Genomic DNA, 22,287 nt, shown 5'->3' on the forward strand with positions numbered 1-22,287 from the left:
GTTCTCAAATTGAAAGAAAATATTTTCTCGAAATGAGAACACTTTTCCGTTCTCAAAATTCGAATAAAATATTTTCTCGAAATGAGAACACTTTTCCGTTCTCAAAATTGAAAGAAAATATTTTCTCGAATTGAGAACTCTTTTCCGTTCTCAAAATTGGAAGAAAATATTTTCTCGAAATGAGAACACTTTCCCGTTCTCAAAATTCGAATAAAATATTTTCTCGAAATGAGAACACTTTTCCGTTCTCAAAATTCGAATAAAATATTTTCTCGAAATGAGAACACTTTTCCGTTCTCAAAATTGAAAGAAAATATTTTCTCGAATTGAGAACTCTTTTCCGTTCTCAAAATTGGAAGAAAATATTTTCTCGAAATGAGAACACTTTTCCGTTCTCAAAATTCGAATAAAATATTTTCTCGAAATGAGAACACTTTTCCGTTCTCAAAATTGAAAGAAAATATTTTCTCGAATTGAGAACTCTTTTCCGTTCTCAAAATTGGAAGAAAATATTTTCTCGAAATGAGAACACTTTCCCGTTCTCAAAATTCGAATAAAATATTTTCTCGAAATGAGAACACTTTTCCGTTCTCAAAATTGAAAGAAAATATTTTCTCGAATTGAGAACTCTTTTCCGTTCTCAAAATTGGAAGAAAATATTTTCTCGAAATGAGAACACTTTTCCGTTCTCAAAATTCGAATAAAATATTTTCTCGAAATGAGAACACTTTTCCGTTCTCAAAATTGAAAGAAAATATTTTCTCGAATTGAGAACTCTTTTCCGTTCTCAAAATTGGAAGAAAATATTTTCTCGAAATGAGAACACTTTTCCGTTCTCAAAATTGAAAGAAAATATTTTCTCGAATTGAGAACTCTTTTCCGTTCTCAAAATTGGAAGAAAATATTTTCTCGAAATGAGAACACTTTTCCGTTCTCAAAATTCGAATAAAATATTTTCTCGAAATGAGAACACTTTTCCGTTCTCAAAATTGAAAGAAAATATTTTCTCGAATTGAGAACTCTTTTCCGTTCTCAAAATTGGAAGAAAATATTTTCTCGAAATGAGAACACTTTTCCGTTCTCAAAATTGGAAGAAAATATTTTCTCGAAATGAGAACACTTTTCCGTTCTCAAAATTGAAAGAAAATATTTTCTCGAATTGAGAACTCTTTTCCGTTCTCAAAATTGGAACAAAATATTTTCTCGAAATGAGAACACTTTCCCGTTCTCAAAATTCGAATAAAATATTTTCTCGAAATGAGAACACTTTTCCGTTCTCAAAATTGAAAGAAAATATTTTCTCGAATTGAGAACTCTTTTCCGTTCTCAAAATTGAAAGAAAATATTTTCTCGAAATGAGAACACTTTTCCGTTCTCAAAATTCGAATAAAATATTTTCTCGAAATGAGAACACTTTTCCGTTCTCAAAATTGAAAGAAAATATTTTCTCGAATTGAGAACTCTTTTCCGTTCTCAAAATTGGAAGAAAATATTTTCTCGAAATGAGAACACTTTCCCGTTCTCAAAATTCGAATAAAATATTTTCTCGAAATGAGAACACTTTTCCGTTCTCAAAATTGAAAGAAAATATTTTCTCGAATTGAGAACTCTTTTCCGTTCTCAAAATTGGAAGAAAATATTTTCTCGAAATGAGAACACTTTTCCGTTCTCAAAATTCGAATAAAATATTTTCTCGAAATGAGAACACTTTTCCGTTCTCAAAATTGAAAGAAAATATTTTCTCGAATTGAGAACTCTTTTCCGTTCTCAAAATTGGAAGAAAATATTTTCTCGAAATGAGAACACTTTTCCGTTCTCAAAATTGAAAGAAAATATTTTCTCGAATTGAGAACTCTTTTCCGTTCTCAAAATTGGAAGAAAATATTTTCTCGAAATGAGAACACTTTTCCGTTCTCAAAATTCGAATAAAATATTTTCTCGAAATGAGAACACTTTTCCGTTCTCAAAATTGGAAGAAAATATTTTCTCGAAATGAGAACACTTTCCCGTTCTCAAAATTCGAATAAAATATTTTCTCGAAATGAGAACACTTTTCCGTTCTCAAAATTGAAAGAAAATATTTTCTCGAATTGAGAACTCTTTTCCGTTCTCAAAATTGGAAGAAAATATTTTCTCGAAATGAGAACACTTTTCCGTTCTCAAAATTCGAATAAAATACTTTCTCGAAATGAGAACACTTTTCCGTTCTCAAAATTGGAAGAAAATATTTTCTCGAAATGAGAACACTTTTCCGTTCTCAAAATTTTAATTTTTTTTTTTTAAATGAGACTACTCGGTCAGTCTCGGAAAGTATTAAATCCGAGACCACTCGGACAGCCTCATCACGTCTAACAAATGAAAGTCTAAAAAGACTACTCATTCATCCTCAAACATTCTCGAAAAGTAGTCGAAACGAGACCACTCGGTCAGTCTCGGAAAGTGTAAGGAAAAATTATTCGAAAAGAGACCACTTGTCCAGTCTCGGAAAGTATTAAATCCGAGACCACTCGGACAGTCTCATCACGCCTAACAAATAAATGTCAAAAAAGACTACTCATTCATTCTCAAACATTCTCGAAAAGTAGTCGAAACGAGACCACTCAGCTTCTCTCGTTCATTCTTATTCAGAATTTTACAGAATTCAATGGAGTTCTTCGAAACAATTAAAGGACGAAGATGAAATTCTTGTGACTTTTATTAAATTCCCAGGAGTAATGTGGATAATAAAACTCTAACTTGTGCATTTCAAATATTTCAGGTCAATCAGGTCAGGTTCAGGTCGGTTGGGGCGTGAACTGATTTTTTCAGGTCAGGTTCAGGTCAGCGAAAAACCAACCTGAACCTGAACTGAGCAAATCAGGTCAATGAGTTTCAGGTTCCGGTTCGACCCAAAACGACCCATTCCGAACCTTTACTGATCAAAGGGAACTGCAATATTAAATTTTGAATTTTCTATAAAACTCGAACTAGTAAATAATAATTTACTAGTTCGTATCCTGCCTTGACTGCATGATAGATAGTCTGAGTTCCGGATGTTCGATAATCTTGTTCGAACTATTAAGACAAATTCTGCTTAGATATATTGATGATTCTTTTCCAAAAATAGAACTACAAATTAGTTTGTTCAGCAGAAAGTGAATAAATAGCAGCAAAATATATTTTTATCGAAAAATTTGCATCTAAATCGAAATTTTTAGGACCACCCTGTGCAAATTAAAGTTTATTGACCTTGTTTATACCATATTTCAGTGTATTTTATTAAGTACTTTCATCTACCAATAAAAATGAAGGAAAAATTCAAATTTCCTTATATTTTGCATTTTTTACATTTTGATAGTATTTTCGGACCACCCTGTATTTTCTACAAATTGACCACCAAGGAGACTTTTGTTCAGAATTTAATTCTCTGAACTTTTCCCGAAGAAACTACATTTTTATTTTTCGTATTTTACCGTTGGGAAGCTAAAACATGCGTAAAAACACGGATTTGGAGGGGGGAAGCCGGTAACTCGGGTCTGACGAAAAATCGAGGAAAACACCCGACCGATTATGTTTCTGTGGACCATTGCCTATCGTTTAAAATTTTCACCCGCTCTCGACATACTCGTTCCTACGGATTCTTCTACAGCGGTTGTATTATATCATTGTTTTTGTTCGTGTCGATTAGACATGAACTATGACTGTTAAGTTGTACATCCTGCAGAAAGTTGAAACATTTGCGATGGGGTTAACCATATCAACCGGAATCGGCATAAGATCTGGCCTTATAGGCGCAGTGTTTGGTTTTGGTTGGCTGGCCAAAAAACAACAGGTTAGCAAAATTCTGTGTGATAATTACCAGCCTACAAATTGTTGATATTTTCCAAACACCCGGGCGATAATTCCCCGGGTGAAAGTTCCTTGGTAATAATTCCAGTTCATTATATGTATCGCATATTATAAAATGCCGGTGGATAATACCCAATGCTGATGAATAACGTTGAAGATACGGCTTGCTGGGTGATAATTTCAAAGCTCTAAATAGCTGTGTGATAATTCCCCGTGTGATAATTCACAATCAACCGGGTGATAATTCCACTTTTTGTCTGTTTGGGGGGATAATTCTCCGGGGGAAAATACCCGTCACCCATGCCGACCTCCTCTGGACGACCACGGCTCTGCACTCGAGCGAGAGCGCTATGGTGAAACCTGGATGTAAACTGAAAGTAATGAAGTTGTTGAAGCTGCATGGAAACGAGATTAAATGGCACAAATGCATGGACTCACCGATTAAATCTGGACGCATCTTGAATCGGCTCTCGGCGAACTGAAGGTTCATGTCCAAAACGGAAGTCATGTCGGGTTCCAGAGCGTCATCAGTCAACGCCTTGAGGAACACGTTTCTGTAAATACACAAGGTCAGTTAGGAACAATGAACGACGAAAGGATAACTCGGGACCTTACACTACCGATTGACCGTTCGGTGACCCGGATTTTCGACGCAAGTCAGCCCGACCAGACTCTGAAAAGTGAAGGCCCATCTGGATGGATCATGGTAAAAATTGCCCTGTGGAGCGTGAACGGATACAAATGGATACACCACCTCGATGAAAGGGAAACAACGAAAGTACGGAATGCATTTACCGTCGATTTTGAAAAACCAGGAAACGGGAAAAACGGTAAATGAGAAAAAATTTCCCGGGAAATTTCCCGGGAAATGAATAGTACATTCTGTACTCGTTTAGACATTTTTTTGGATGAGTTGGGAGTTTGTAACTTGCACCGATGACAAATGCTTTTATCCTACCCCTACTAAGTGGCTTATTGTGCTCGCGAAGCCCTTCAGAAATGAGTTTACCGTTCCTTTATTTGCATTTTTAGGATGATAAAGAATTTCATATCTACATATTTCAACAGAAATATCGGAAATCGATCGTGTGAACTAGTTTCAAAATTTCTGTTGGACAGTGTAAAGATTGAATTTTTTACTATGCTGAGCGAGAAAGGAAATAAATGAAAGGTAAGCTCCTTATTGAACTGTTTTCATGAATTTTTGACGGACGTTGCTTCAATTGGTTTCTTAAAGATGTAGTAACACGATCTTCTAAACTTCGAATTCTGTAGACTTTCTAAAGAACATCAATTTCAGAGTTGCAAACTTAAGGCTAAGTACAAATGACACATTTTGCGTTGCTCAGATCGACAATTATGCTGCATTTTCTTTTGTTTGGACTGTGGTGAAAATTCAATTACAATAGAAATTACAGCATGATTGTCCAGCTCAGCAACGCAAAATAAACTGATCCTTTTTTCTCAGTCTAGGGCTGATCTTGAGGTGCAATTTACGATGAAAATGTGATGAAAATGTTCACAACGAGTTCAAATCAGATGTAATGCTGTAATGCAACTAGAAGAATAATTCAATTCAAGGTATTATTGCAAAGGAAAAATGTAAAAATCATTCAATTTTTGAAGGTCGGTTAACAGGTAAATGAAGAAAAAAAATTCCCGGGAAATGGTCGAGGTAAAATTGGCCCTTCAAGTGAAACAACTTACCGGTTTGCTCAGCAAACAAAAATATAAAAAAGGAGATATAAGTGGAGATAAAAAAGTGTGATGTGGAGATATGAAGATAACAAATGTAAGGAATGGAGATGAAACAAATTAAAAAGTGGAGATAATAATTTCAGAAAAGGAGGTAACATCAGAGATTAAAAATTCAAAAACGGAGATACCAAATTGAGATAAAAAAAACTAAAAACAGAGATAACAAATTTAAAAAAGGAGATACTATAAAAAAAGGCAAAAAGTCAGGATGTTTGACAAAAAGTTAGAAGGTACATAAAAAGAGTTTTAACACGCCGAGCGATCCGGCCCATTGCCCCGGAGCGAAGTGGAGGGCCGCAATGCGAGCCGGGCGCCGGAACGGTGTCGGCAACTTAGGAGTTAATTTTTTTCTCTCTCGCATCGTCTACTAATTAGTCTGTGTAATTGTTCTCGCCGTAAAGGTGTTTAGTCCGTTCCTAGGGAATTCATCCTTTTACGAAATGTAACGTGAAGGAGATTAGTTCGTCCCTACAGAATTCATCAACCTCGCAAAGTTGGTAGGTTTAAACCTACCAACTTTTTGCCAAAGCTATCAACTTTTTAGTCGCGCTCGATCAGCAAGTTGGTAAGTTCTTTTGGCAGGTTCCAACCTACCGACTTTGGAAAACTCGCAAAAATCTTCGTCATGACGACCAGACTATAAAAAAGTTGGCAGGTTTAAAGTTGGTTGATACTTCACGGAGATAGTTCTTGCAAATTACATATGATGACACAGAACTAGTTTTCATTCATTCTCCGATATATATGGAGATAATAAAATCAGTTTTGGAGATTTCATTATGTTATTGCGAATTCACAATGGCATTCTTTGAAAAAAATGACAGTGAGACATTTGAAATGTTAAAGCCAGTTATACAGATATGAAGATAACAAATGTATGGAATAAAACAAATTAAAAAGTGAAGATAATAATTTCAGAAAAGGAGATATAATCAGAGATTAAAAATTTAAAAACGGAGATACCAAGTGGAGATAAAAAAACTAACAGCAGAGATAACAAATTTAAAAAAGGAGATACTATAACTTCGTTTTCAATCAAATTATCTCCATTTATTAATTTTTTATCTCCATTCCTTGTTATTTAATCTCAAGTTTTAGTTAATTTATCGGCATTTTTTAATTATTTATCTCCATTTTTCGATTGTTTATCTCCACTTTTACTATTTTTTATATCCGTTTTTCAATTTTTTATCTGCCGTTTATTGCGATCCGTTTGAATAAGGGCGGTTACTGAATGCTTGTTGAAGTGTACAGAGATTGAATGGAAGTGCAGGACGAAAATCACTGAACCGCACGGATTGGAAGAGTCGAACAGACAGCGCTAATGAAGGAACGTGAGGATGGCGGATAGCTAAGTGTGTAGTAAGTGCACTGGTCAGAGAGGTAATTCAACTGACTATATTGGCTGAATGAAAAATAACATTTGTAGATAGTCCGAATGTTAGACCGAGCGGCAACATTGTTCTTAGTTACCTCTGTAACATACAGAGGTATAAAGTTTTAGCAACTTGAGTGGCGGCCCAGCGCTGCAGACCTTACACTGGCCTGGTGAATTCTCGAGAGACAACCAGGACAGTCTCTGGACAGCTTGAATGGCCAAAGAGTAACAGGAAAACGCGACATGCTACATGTTACACAGCTCAAGATGTGAAGTCTGAGTCTGAGTTGGTCGTGTAGGAAAGACCATTGGACCACTCTCCTTTAACAAAAAAAAAACAATTTTCGCGATTTCCTTGTAAACTGAGTAATTTTGACTATTCTGCTTCATCGTCCAAAATGAGATCTTTTTTATGGCATGACTGGTACATCTGGCGGAATTTGCTAACAACCAGCAATATCCGTTGTAATCATACATGAGCTTCACTCCTCTTTCTGCGGTGTAGTTGATGACCTAAACAAATGTCCAATTATTTTATAAATCTTTCTTAGAAAGGAGCGTACCAACCCTTTCCTGTTCGGATAACTCGATCTAGTCTCGGAAAAGAAACATTTTCAGGGAGTAAATCGCCTTTGCCATCCATCTGGCGTGGTGAATTGGGCCTGGTCGGTGGAAGGTTCCTTGTCTTCGATAGGCATTGGGTAATGTTTCTCCCAAAAACAAGAGGCTTAATTCCAGAAGCTCTCTGTAATCATGTCTGCAAATTGGCTTTGCCAGCTGTTTCTTTATCCAGTCTTTCATTAGTTCTAAATTTTCATGTTTCAGTTGCGTTTTTACGTATCTGTCTCGAATGCCAGATCGAAATCTTTCTAAATTGAGGCCGTTCCATTCACCTTGAAATGTTTTAAACATCACAACGTCCTTGCCTGTTGTGGTGTGATCCAACTTTAAATTAAGTATTTCATTACTCTCTTGATTCTAAGAAAACCTTACTTCTCCTCTAATTTACCTTCGATTCGAATACAGCACGTAATAAGACTTCAGCTATGTGATGGACTAAACCTACCTTGCACAGTAAACTTCTTCCAAATAATTGTTCTAAGCGCACTGCTGCACCCTGCCAGCATACCGTGTTTGAGCTAGTCGTGTCAAAGCAGCAACAATGGACTTTCTCCAGTTGGTTATTTTTACGGGAAACCGATCATTCTTTTCGTTGGTAGTAATGATGAGTGTTGGCCAAAAAAACACTGCAGGCGCAATCATGTCGGCAATCAATTGCTGTGCGTCGACTTCTCCAATGGCAACCTCGGTAACTTTGGCAACCTCAGCTCGACAATAGTGATGTCCTTGAATTTAGCACAAGATTAAAAACACAAGATTAGTAAATATCTTGATATATCAAGATTTGGTGATACGAATCTTGATATATCAAGATTGGGTGACACGAATCCTGATATATCAAGATTGGGTGACACGAATCTTGATACATCAAGATTCATGTCATCGGATCTTGATATATCAAGATTTTATTGGTTAACATACTAAGGAAAAATGGTGATAGATTATATGAATATTCTCACTGGCAGTGATTACGATTCCTAACGGAGAATAGTCCAATTTGATGGATACCAACTCTATTCTACATAAACAGCGTTTTAACACGCCGAGCGATTCGGCACATTGCCCCGGAGCGAAATACTCGGCAATAAATGGTGGAGGTGCCATCGACGTGTACCTTATTTCTATAGGTTTGTTCCAAGGCCATATGAGTTTTCAAATTTCATCCACAGAACCATGACCTCAATAATTTCTCGATGTAAATCGCGTAGGCGACGTTGCTCGATTTGTACGAAATATCTCGTGAGCGACGTTGCTATGGATGAAATTGTCGTTGTTCGGGTTGTCAAATTTCGTGTTTACAGTTACTTGGAACAAACCTATCGGTATAAAAAAAAACAATGTCGACTATCGATTCAACCAGCCAACTTGGAACAGCTGTAAGCAAGAAACGTAAAGCTCCTGTCGTCACCAGTGAATTCTGTAAGCGATCGTGCTCTAAACTATACTTAGATGAAAAAAGGGCAGACGTTCATTTTGTATTCAATGCAAATGGAGTAAAGTACAAAATACCGGCTCATAAGTACATGTTGGCAATCGGGAGTCCGGTATTTGATGCAATGTTTTATGGAAAATTGAAAGTAACAGGAGACGTGACCATAACGGATTGCAGGGCAGAATCGTTCAAAGAATCTTTGCAATTCTTCTATTTGGAACACGTCGAGCTGACAGTCACAAATGGATCGGAAGTAATGTATTTGATCAAGAAATACGGGGCAAGTGAATGCTTTCGGATTTGCGATCGTTTTTGGGCGGAAAATCTTACCATGGAAACGGTCGGCTGGATTTTGGAACAGACCATATTAAGCAATCGAAGCTTGCTACGAAAATTCGTTCTAGATCGAATTATGGATAATAGTCGGGAATACTTCAAATCAAAGTCATTCAAAGATTGTACTCCGGAAATATTGAAGATGATCCTGAAATTGGAACGCCTCAATGTTCCAGAAAGCTTTGTGTTTGATGCGTGCATCGCTTGGTCAAGAAATGTATGCGTCAACATGGGCGTGGACCCAACTATGCTGAATTTTCGTCACCAGCTGGATGACTGTTTTCATCTGATTCAATTTTCTGCAATGTCTCGCACCCAAATACATTCTTGCCTATCAAAATACAGTGAGCTGTTTACGCAGAACGAACTCTTAGAAATAATCAACATAGCCACGCTAGGTGACGGGGCGCAGCTAACATATTTTGTTGGAAAGAGTCGAGTCAAATCCGCTAAATGGGACACCAATGCCTACATTGTATTTTCGCCAAAACGTTTTACCGACCGCAGTTTAAGGAAATGCGAGACGGGTCTATTCCGCACAAACAGTAACCTTTCACTAGGTGCTGTTGCTATGCAACCCATCGTCGCGAACACGAAGCAGAGAGGTAGGATGCGAGGCGTAATGAAAATCATCGAATGCAATGAGAATGGCGACACCAGCAACTTCAACGTTCTTACCGAGCAACCACTGGTTGCGACTTACGGTGACGAAACGACTCCGAGAAGTTTCATAAAATTGGTCCGACCAGTTATGATTAAGCGTCATAAATTCTACTACATTCGAATTGAGTTCGATTCGAGTTGGATCGACGGGAAATTCACAACGAAATTTTTTTCGAGCAAACAGTACGTTGCCATACGCGACTACGTCATGCTGTTCCAGTTCGGATTTATATCCCATTTGTATTGTATATAAGTGATGACGTTATAATAATAATGACGTAAAGTGAATAAGGAAAGGACGGATTCTTGTTTTTTTTTTTAATCAAATCCCGAGGGGAAAACAACTGTCAAGAATTCTACTCACTACAATTGAAACCACTTTAGGTGGGGGATGCTGTCCCCTGAACTTCTTGTTCAAAACTGATTTTATTTTCCTTTCTTTTTACATTTCTTTTTCTATGCTCTTTCGATCATTAGTATATTCCATTCATTCGCTCATATTTTCATCCATTCGACCACATTTTCTAGTCATTCGCTCATAATTTGTGCTCTTTCGTTCCAATCGTACAAAATCACAAGATTAGTAAATATCTTGATATATCAAGATTCGGGTCACCAAATCTTGATATATCAAGATTCTTGTAATCAAATCTTGATATATCAAGATATTTACTAATCTTGTGTTTTTAATCTTGTGCTAAATTCAAGGACATCAATAGTGCAGGTACTGCAACGAGTTCGACGATAGCAAGTAGGCCCGGACTGGCCATACGGTGAAGTCGGGGGATTCGGAGAATTTTTAATTTGTGGGCCTTTTTAAATTGAGTTGCATGGAGCCCCCGATGGACTTTTTCGAGCCAGTCCGGTACTGATAGTAAGTGGATCTAGCGATGGTGCCATTGCCAAAGTGATAGAATTATCCACAACGACTAATCAAATGCATCCGGTCGATCAATTGATATATGTTGACACTGAAATGGTGGACAGATTATCCATATAGGGTGTAGCGGTTTTTACAAAATGTGTTAGTTCTTTTAAGGCTCAGCCGGAAATCCACTCAGCTGGTCCATCTGATCATTTTATGGAAGGAAAAAAAATTTCAAACTTTAATTTTGTGCTGCCGCCAGATCGATTTTCGAAAATTTCGTCGTTTTCGGTCCACGTCACATATATCGATGTTTTACGGTGGGCTCAGTCTACATAAAAAGTTGAGTCAACATGGTAATCTAATCTCCAGGCTTCACAGATTGTTTATAAAAATTTGATTTGGGACACCTAAATTTGATATTTACCTGACAAAAAGTTGTGTTTTTGGTACATGGAATATTGGTGGCGAAAGTCGAATTACCTCAAATCAATAATTTTTTAGCTTATAATGTATTCCCAGGTTCTGACAATGCGAAACCTTCAATTTTAAGCGTTTTCTAAGCTAATTTACGTACTGTTGACAAGTTCTAGAGCCAGTAGCTACGTCTCGTTACATTTTCAAATTTTAATGTATTTAATGTTGTAAATTAGCTTAGAAAACGCTTAAAATTGAAGGTTTCGCATTGTCAGAACCTGGGAATACATTATAAGCTAAAAAATTATTGATTTGTGGTAATTCGACTTTCACCACCAATATTCCATGTACCAAAAACACAACTTTTTGTCAGGTAAATATCAAATTTAGGTGTCCCAAATCAAATCAGATGTTGTATTTGACTCAACGCGGTCCATTTAGCATATTTAAAGTTTAATTTACATTTTTGCACATTTACATCAAATTTTGTGGCGAGATTAAAGTCTCAAAATCACCATCGGGGGACTTTGACAATCGGTCATGAACTCAAAAAATATTTTTTTAGACTTGATCTTTTTTATAAAATAATCTGTGAAGCCTGGAGATTAGATTACCATGTTGACTCAACTTTTTAGGTACACTGAGCCCACCGTAAAAAATCGATATATGTGACATGGACCGAAAACGACGAAATTTTCGAAAATCGATCTGGCGGCAGCACAAAATTAAAGTTTGAAATTTTTTTTTCTTCCATAAAATGATCAGATGGACCAGCTGAGTGGATTTCCGGCTTAGCCTTAAAAGAACTAACACATTTTGTAAAAGCCGCTACACCCTATTATCCAAACTACTTTGAATGGAAACAACTATTCATTCAAAGAGGAAGGGTCGAGTAATCGAGTAATCTTTGCCTGTATTGGTGACACAATACCATTGCTTTTATTTAAGAAAAACCTTACAATGTAATGCAAAAAAATTCTATTTGAACAATCCACCGGAGAGTGTGTCAATCCAATCTAAGAAATGAGAGACTCTGGTCCCCACTCCGTATGTCGCAGTTCCATTCGAAATCTGGTACTGATAAATCCCAATGACAACTGGGTGAAGATCAAGGTCTGTCGCGTATTCATATACCATCCAAGCTCCACCTGAACAAAAAAAAAATGAATCAACTGTTAGGAAAACTTCAATTTCAAATACACGACGGACAGTCGAAGATGCGGCCGTCATTTGTTAATGTTACCTGCAATGCCAAAATGGCGTGTTGCACCTAATCCGACTTGATTATTGATAGTACCGCATAATTCATGATCACCAATGATACCACGATCTTGACCGAAACGTATTTCGAACTCGCATTGGTTGTTGTTGAACAAGTTGCTCGGTACGAATTGCAACTGATCGGGGGCTGCGAGTCGGTATCCGAGTATTATGGACGACCATGCCTCATATGAGAAATTAGCGTTTGCAGCATACGGCAAACGGATGGGTTGAACATTCGGATTAAATGTCAATGGCTCATGAATTCTACACAAAACAATTGCAGGACTATTTTCGGGCGACGCTTCGATGTACCAATAATGTCGTACGAAATTTGTTGGTTCCCCTCTGTTGGGCCATGGCCATTGAGCTGATCCAACATACATCTCTATCGAGGTGATCGATCCCCACCATCTATATCGAATATATTTCGTACACAATCAATATATTGTCCATGACGTCGACTGATATATTTACCCTTCGTCAACGCAGCCAAAGTCACTAAGAAAATAGCTATCACTGATGATTGTACCCGAACAAGTAATTCCAAATAGTTCAACAGTTCGTGACATGATTAGTATAGTCCAAGGATATTGACCAGTAGTGGCATCGACTCCGCTAGAAACAATTCTCGGCGATTGTAGACGAAAATCATATTGGTTCGGAGGAGCTCTACGATTTACAATGAGATCTACACGTACGGTTCGGTTCGACCAATCATGACCATGAACCTGATATTGAAGCAAACACAATATGAAAATAATGAACCGCATTTTATTTGAAAATATTAGACTGTTTTGTGTATGTGATAACATGCGGGATTTTATAGCCGACATTCGGTTGATAAATGTTTTTCGGCGGAAATCAATAAATCATAAACAACAAAAAAACACGCACAAAAGAGTAACATGTGACGCAGTGTCACGGATTTTATTTTTGAATTTTCAGAATGTTTGTAGAACTTACAAAAGCTTCGGATTTAAAATTCCTGACAATAAGTCCAAACAATGGATCTGTGTCGACTTACTAAACATTTGATCTAAAATAAATTTGGTCAAACTTTTGTTGTTACCATTTTTTGAAGTTACAAGTGCAGAATGCGTCACTTACAACGATATCAGTTGTTTTGGAAATATGCACAGGCACTCAATCTTTACTTTTTAAAGTTTTTTTTTGACTGATATCAGTTGTTTTGGAACTTTTTGGGTCTACCAAGGGTTTAATGCTGTTTTTATTGAAACAAATTGATAATATCGATTATGTTGACAGATCTCCGTTTACGTTACGTTTCTATTGTTTAGATGACTTTTGCATTGTTATAATTCCAACTGTCAAGTAAACGACTGAAAAACTGAGGCAAAACGGCTGGAGAGCGTGACAGATCGTTCAAACAATAGAAAAGAGTCGCAGTTTGTATTGTTAGACCCGTACGAAGTACTGGGGTCTTATAGGTTTACGCATACGTTTGTAACACGTCGAATTGGACTCCCTGAGTAAGGGGAAACCTATTCTGGTTGTCAAGAGATGCCAAATCAGTGAAAAAAATGGTCGTGTGTCTGTCTGCACGATAACTTGAGTAAAACGCATCCTATTTTGAAAATTATTTTTTTTCCCGTTTGGTAATGTCAAAAGACAGGCTAAGTTCGAAGATGAGTGATTTTGGATCGACCCCTCCCGAGCTGTGGCCCAATAAGTGCTTTACGGTTTTTCGAAGATATCTCCGGACATTTAAACGTTAAACTTGTAAGTGATACGTCAAATAAAAGGTATTTACAAGTTTATGGAAATCGGATGACCGACTCGTGAGTTAGACCCCTTGGTGTGGAACAGGCACAGGGCGGCAAGCAGTTTTTCCTTGTAGGTCGGCCACATTTGAACATATTTCGTCTGTTTTAGCTTTATTAGATAGGTATTGACCGTACCAATCAGGGAAAAAAAAGTTTATGAAATTATGTTCTCCGGAGCGTGAGCTAGGTCTCTTGGAGTGAGCTCTAACCTGGCTACTCGGCCGTACAGTGAACGTGGAGTATTTTGTCAATATCTCGAGTAAATTTTGAACGAATTTCATGATTTTTTTTTGTTTGCAAGGTATTACCGAATGTAAAGCGTCGGTAAAATTTCCGGTCTCCTAACAAAATGGCTGCCGGTGGCCATATTGGATTTTAATAAAAGTGATATATCTTGGGAAAAATGGTACTTAGAGAGTTTCTGTTAACATGGAAATAATTTCTTATGTGTGTGGGGTGTTTCAGGAATCCCATATATGGACATCTATATATATCTATATTCACCTATTTTGAGCTATATACAGGCATATAGAGCTATATAATAGCAAATTCATTTGTGGAATGTTTATTTATAGGAAAATATAGGTAAATACAGCGGTATATAGCTGTTTAAATAGGAATTTATGAAAGTTGACTTCGTACGGTGCTGTCTATATTGCCTCCGGCAATTTGTTTGTATATGCTAACAAGGCAAAGAAAGATAATGTAAGTGATTTTAAAGGGCGAATAGCTTTTCAGTAGAGAATGAAGTAAAAGAAATGAAGAGTTTCACAGTAAAGGCTTTTGATACGAATAGGTGTTTCGTACGGGTCGGCGTTAGCTATGTTTTTTAATCAACTGTCCAGTAAACTTGTAATGGTGATTCAATGCAACTTTTTCTAAATGCAAAAAGAATTGAATACAGACGATTCATGGATTACTTCGGGGGAAGAAACAATTTTGAGATCTCGAAAACAAATGTAAAATTGACAAATTTATCAACCTCAAAAATATGTTGTCGATTTATATTAGAGATGAGCGGGCCGCCCGAAATACATCGGCCCGACCCGACCCGACCCGGCCCGATCGGGTTCGGGTCCGGGTTTTGAAAATTTCGGGCCGGGTCGGGTCGGGCTTTGAAAACAAAAATTCGGGCCGGCCCGACTTAGAAATACAAATTTAAAGTAAGCCAATAAAAGCCTATAAAGCATGAAACACTAACTTATTTTATTATTTTACTTCGCGTATAAGATTATTGCAAAGCTTTTATTCGTAGAAAATGATTTTTCATTAAATTTCTTATAGTAAAAAAAAGTCGGGTCACGTCGGGCCGATGATTTTTTCGGGTCGGGTTGGGTCGGGCCGCGAAGAGAAAAGTCTCGGGTCGGGTCGGGCTCGGGAACTTTTATGTGAGACAAAATATTACGTTGCTTGATCCTGTCTTTTTTTGCTATGCATAAAAAATGCATGAGAATCGACGACATATTTTTGTGGTCGGCAATTTTGTCAATTTTTATCTATATTTTTGCATGACAAAATTAGGTTTTTTTTTTCACCGATGTTATTATAAAGATAAACATATTTGTATAAAATGATAAACATTTGGTGTGATAAAAAAGTATTTCACCGAATGTTCGTTTTTAAATGCATTTGCGGCATTCGATATAGTTTCTTTTTTTGCTGGGATAGGGTTTTTGCTACTGGGAGAGAAAACGTACTAAAACGTTATAAGCTGTCAAAAGATGGGTCTACTTCCATCGGGATTTTCTGGTTTGTGAGACAAGTAAGCGTATAATTGAGATAGTTAAATGATGGTTCCACACCTGGGTACCATTCCTGGCTGTATCCAGGATGACTCTGGTAAATTTTAGAAAATTCCAGGAATTGTTTTTTTTTAATTTCAGAGGATAGTGACCGAGTGCTTTAGGTGACAAAAAAAAACGTCTACACCTGGGTATATTTACTAGTTGTTTTTGGAACAGTTCTAATTCTACACTGTCGATCCTAAGATTTTCAGACTAAAATATCACTAACCTTCCTCTGTTGAGCCTTAGGTATGAGTGTTTGTCACTACGCCAAACATTTCTTCAAAATATTTGCTCATATACATTGGATCGATTGACTATAAATACTCTGACCGAAGCTATGGTTTCTTCATTTAGATTTAGCCACCAGTCAGTTGATCACTGGGTTCGTTCTTCTTCTTCTTCTTTTTCAGCCTGTCTCTATCCACTGCTGGATGTAGGCCTCTCCAACTTCTTTCCATTTGATACGATCCATTGCCATTTGCTGCCAGTTTGTAACTGCAATATTCTTAATTCCGTTTGTCCATCTCTCTGGTGGTCTACCTATAGCTCGTCTTTTATATTCGTTCGGGTTCGTTCGAGTTCAATTAAAATCAACTTTCTACTTTCAGATCCAAAATTATATTCAAATGAATTGACAACTCTTGTGGAATTACAATTACAAAATCTTTTAAATCTTTTACTTTCTATTAAATGCAATCCAATCCATTCTATGAATTTAAGCTTTGAGATAAAAATTTAAGTTAAAAAAAACTTGCGATCACAGATCACGAATCAAGGCACCATAAATAACGCAGTAAAATCTGATGGAAGATCGTCGTGAGCTTGTTTCGCTCTGTTTTCCGAATAACGCAGCGAAACTGCTGGATCTGATAAGTCAATTAATCGATTAAATACGTCGAGAATTCGATTTTCTCGACTGTTTTGTCTTGCATGATGGAGACTGTCCTTACGATAATTTTTGTGCATCGACTCCGCTGCGTCTTCCGAAAAGTACGCTAGGCTTAGAGGAAATTGACGGGCGATGTCAACCCCATGCCGAAGCAATTTGTGCACAGATGGGTTCATATTTCCCCACTCGTATGTTGCGAAGTACAGTTTGTACGTTTCCATACAATACTCTTCGAGACGATCCAAATTTATACCCTCCTTTTGTCTGAACGCTAACAATACGTACCATAAACGTTTAACAAGTTCTGGTTCAACATTCAAAATTTCAGCCAGTACTGAGTGATCCTTTAAACATTTTCTCGCAGTGTTGCCCGTCAATGAAGTACCACTTCCATGTTGTACCTCTTCGATTCGAACGAAAAACGTCTCATGCAATTTCTGTTTAATTTCATCCATTGCTGCTTCCGTGAGGTCTAAAATGAAAAACGCATTCAGAATGCCCAATGAATGAGTAATTGTGTTGGTTGTAGTGCGCTTGTGGATACAGTTTGTTCATGTCATTTTTACACAGTTTTAGATATGTCAGAGTTTTAAATGTACCCAGTCAATTAAGTTCTTCCCAAATTATGAATTTTTTGCGCAAAATTTAAAATTTCTATCGCGAATTCAAATATTGCGCTATTTGGGAAGAACTTAATTGACTGGGTACATTTAAAACTCTGACATATCGACAATCTTTAGAAACTGTGTAAAAATGAAATGAACAAACTGTATGTAATCCTAAATCAAAAAATTGTGGACGAGAACCAGGAAACTGTTCTGATTACATTGTTTACATTGAAAACATTTCATATAGACCGACTAGACGTGTGTGGACCTACGTTTTGATTCCTTACTAACAGTCCACGTTCGTGGGTTTAACACCATTCGACAAGACAATTTCACCAACATTTCCATTGTCTTTATTTCGCAGTGAAGGTTGCCAATTCCGTGTTTTAGAGTTTCTTCGGGCACATCTGACTCCCAATCAACAGAATTGTTGAAATTGACCATAGTCAAGTAGCAAATGGGACATCTTGTTGTTGCATCATTTCCAGTTATCTCATTTGAGACACTTTCCATCGACCATTGAAAGCCACACTTTGAAATTGACAACTGCATGCTTTCCGTTCGGCAATGTAAAGCGATGCGACCGCAAATTTTGCACTTCCTACTCCAACCGATTTTTTTCTGCGAGAGTAGTATCGGGGGTTTCCTTCTCCACAGCGATTCGGAGAGGTCTGCAAAAGCGAGTACTCTGTGGAGTTGGGTTTAACCACATTTTTCTCTCGCCGACCGCCAATGCAGAAACAACGAACGTTGAGGCGAAAAGAGAAAACTCCGACTTAAGTGTGACATTGTTTTCATCATGAAATCGTTGGTGCGGGTTCTTGAAACCCGAGCTGCTATCAAATCGATATGCACATATCAATGTTAAACGACTGAGATCATGCTGTGACCATTCGGACCCAACCGCATTTATCAACCTTTCTGCGGTCGGTTTAACATTAACTGGAAGGGAACTTCAACAGATACTTCATTTTGAACACTGAAGCAGTGCGGTCGACATTGCTCCTTCACTTTGCTTAACATGTAGAATGACGGGTAAATATCTGCGCCCTGTTTCTTGCAGTCGGCAACTAAGTGTTCCCACTGTGTTTTGGAAAAATCGTTTTCCAAGAAGAAAGCGAATCCAGACTCGTTGCTATGCTTCCTTGCAACAGTATCGTCAACATTTCCATTCGATTCAACAGTTTCTTCAACGCTTACGTTTCTTTTAGCAAAGTTCAATGCTAGTTGAATCGTTTCAATATCATACTGCCGAGCAATAGTATGTGCTCTTCGGAGCTTTGTCGAGTACGAAACTTCATTTATATTCATTTTTGGCGGTCGTTTTGGATTGGTCATAGCCGCTGTACCAGCCATGGTTTTCGGTTGTCCGACGACCTTTTTAATTTTGGTTTTTGACATTGTAATAATAATAATAGAAAATAAAATCACTTGATGTGCACACGTCAAACAAAAATTTGATTAAATTGGTTGGTTCAACGATAATTTACAATTGATTTTGCTTTTGCACCACACAATAAAAAATTGTTTTATCAAAGATCAATTCAACCACAATTTACCGTTAATTTGACTATTCGAGTGGCTGAACATGTTGGCCGAACATGTTCTTGGTACCTAATTTTAAGATGATGTAGATTTCATCAAAAATCTATGAATCTATACGTTTCACAGATTAACATTAAAATGAAATAGACGAAAGGTAGATGCAAGTATTCTGTTGAACCATTATTTGATACAGTTTTCTCAGTCAATCTATATTTTCGAGTACTTCACAAATATATCATTGTCGTGCATAAGATGTACCATAATTGGAACATTCATTCTTACTTGTTTTTACTATTTAAACTTTGACTAATAAATTTTTATCTCAAAGCTTAAATTTATGGAATGGATTGGATCATGTCCGACTTCGTCTCGAACCATTTACCATTCCTCGAACATAAAACACCCTTCACAGTTCTTGTAGTATAATTAAGTTCCAAACAAAACATTTTTATATTTTATTTCGATGCCGAACGTTATTTGCAGTATTTTTTGCATTATATCATGCATGGAAATTTTGCATAATTAATTTTTAATTCAGTAAAGTATAGTGAAAAATTAAGAAAAAATAAGCAAAGTCAGAAACCTTCTCCAACATGCGTGCAGCGCGCCATCTTTTTATTCAGTCAAAATTGCGAAAATTTACATATAAATCAATCGGGATATTTAGCGAAGATGTAAACAAAATGTCCTGCTTCATTTGGCAAATGACCCTTCTCCATCGGGTTGTACATGTTATGAACACAAAATCAGCTTTATAAAAAAAACTAAAAACTTTTTTTGTTATGGTCTAAATCGAAAATGGTATGTGACTTGGTAAGGTCAAATTCGGTGGTAATTGCGAGTACTGAAAATGAGCATTTAGTAGCTAGTCCGATCACTATGTCAAGCGACGGTGATTGTTATTAGTTTATCAGTGCACTACATGACGAGTAGCGCCCGAGCGCTGTTTTTGACATGAATATATGGCTTCCAACTGTATATGAATGACATCAACTGTGAGTAAATAAGGGTGAACCAAGTAGTTCCTCTACTGTAAGTGTTTACACGTTCATGCTCTCTGGGATTGTGCACAGACACCAGCTTGTATGTTGCAAGGTCAAGGTCTGCAAACATTTTCAGCTCGTATGAAAAAATGTATAAGAATTTCATTTCACCGACTGGTTGTATACTTGACTTTAGTATTCAGTTTTTCAGTTCAGTTGTGAGTTTTTTCGGATCTGCATTACCTTCAGTTGTTTATATATTAGGGTGTAGCGTTTTGCAACCTTTTTTTAATTTTTTAAGGCCTGCGGGTAGGTTCGATGCAGAATGGTCCACTGAACACGAAAATACGAAAAAAAAAATTTGAAGTTCGAAGGTCCCATGCGCACCTCTGAAAACCGACTTTTTTGGTCACAAAGCTATAGTGAGATTAGTTCTGCCGGCTGTGCGGAAAAATATATCTTAAGTGTATATGATAATTAATCGTAGAGACCGTGGCTTCAATTTGGCATACTTAAAAATTTAAAAAAATTTGAGTCACCGTTGAACAATTACAAAAAGTGCTCACGACCATGACTTTTTCAGATTTTTTTTTGATTTAAAGCTTTCTAAAATATGTGACTGGAAAGGAATTTAGTCGTGTCGTAGCTCATTTTAAAGGGAATTTCAAGAGCTTTCAAACGAATATAGACTCGACGTAAAGATTCACCGGGTTGGAGATCCGATGACCTTCTAGTGTGTAGAAAATGGTACGAGAAAAACCATATTTTTTTAATTTTTCACAGAATTTATACAAAAACGGTTCCAAATTGTTCTTAGTATTGCTGGCTTTAATAATGCAGCAATTTCTCTGCGATTAATTATCATATACACTAAAGATATATTTTTCCGCACAGCCGGCAGAACTAATCTCACTATGGCTTTGGGACCAAAAAAGTCGGTTTTCAGAGATGCGCATGGGAGCTTCGAACTTCAAAATTTTTTTTTTCGTATTTTCGTGTTCAGTGGACCATTCTGCATCGAACCTACCCGCAGGCCTTAAAAAATTAAAAAAAGGTTGCAAAACGCTACACCCTATTATATATATATTGATATGTTGGATTCATAAACTTGGCGTCACAAAATTCAGCTACAGCCTTGGCTACAGCTACATTTGTGATAACCAAGATAAATAGGCTTTTTGACCAAAAGTACTAAACAAAAAAAAAAACACTCAAAATGCGTGAAAGACATGATTTTATCTTTGTCGAGTGGTTTTTGTAATGCCTTTTTTGTTTGAAATGTTAAAGGTGACGTTCAAATGATATACGATGCAAGAAAAGAAGGAAAATTGTTTGAAGGTGGCCAGTCGTCTCTTTGCAAGACATTTTATCTCCGTTTGCCAGCCGTTTACTCGACAGTTGGAATTAAAACATTGCAAAAGTCATCGAAACAATAGTAACGTCACGTCAACGGAGACATATCAAACAATTCAGCACGTGTTAGACGTATTCTTTAAAGTGAAAACTGTCATATACACGGAGTGACAACGTAGAAAAAACGGATGACTGTGAGGCCACCTTTAGAATAGCATGACACGAGGCAGTCTTTTTCATTAGAAATGTTTAGGCTGAAAATAAACGTTGCATTGACAACGTGTTTTGATCCTTCTTTTCATGACGAAATGTCGCAACTGTCAAATAAAGTTCTCTATCGAAAATTGCGATTGTCAATGAAAAAAACACGATATCAATCTCTCGTTTGTGTTATCGCTTAGAAAAGCGTAATCTGCGTTGGTCGTGAACAACCTCTTTTAACAATTTTATTAATTTCAATCGGAATGCAACATACGCGAAAATTGCCATAATCGAGCGACAACGATAAAAATGGTTATCATTTCATCACTTAATTCTAAACAAAATAAATTTACGATGTCCAATGTATAAATAGGCTCAAAATAACCACAATCCGTCAAAAACCTTTACAGGAATAGGTGACACAGTTCCGGAGGTGAACTTCCAAAACACTTGATATCGGTTTTGGTGACGCATTTTGCGGCTAAACGCAAGAACTTTCAAACAAAAAAGTTTACAAAGATAATTTTCCCTAAAACAAAATCTGCGGCATTAGGTGGCAGACGATTCGGCTTTCTT

General features: G+C 36.9%; 1 protein-coding gene across 1 annotated transcript; it reads right to left on the bottom strand.

The window, feature by feature from the left end:
- Positions 1 to 12,212: 12,212 nt before the first annotated feature.
- Positions 12,213 to 13,338, bottom strand: LOC119082958 (serine proteinase stubble-like). The gene is made up of 3 exons (XM_037192606.1): positions 13,036 to 13,338; positions 12,542 to 12,972; positions 12,213 to 12,446 (listed from the first exon to the last, which is right to left on the bottom strand). The coding sequence occupies exons 1-3, from the start codon at positions 13,329 to 13,331 to the stop codon at positions 12,277 to 12,279; spliced, it is 897 nt and encodes a 298-aa protein (XP_037048501.1). The 5' UTR covers positions 13,332 to 13,338; the 3' UTR covers positions 12,213 to 12,276.
- Positions 13,339 to 22,287: the final 8,949 nt, after the last annotated feature.

This window comes from Bradysia coprophila, unplaced genomic scaffold (genome assembly GCF_014529535.1).
Source record: "Bradysia coprophila strain Holo2 unplaced genomic scaffold, BU_Bcop_v1 contig_505, whole genome shotgun sequence".
NCBI classification, from domain to species: Eukaryota; Metazoa; Arthropoda; class Insecta; order Diptera; family Sciaridae; genus Bradysia; species Bradysia coprophila.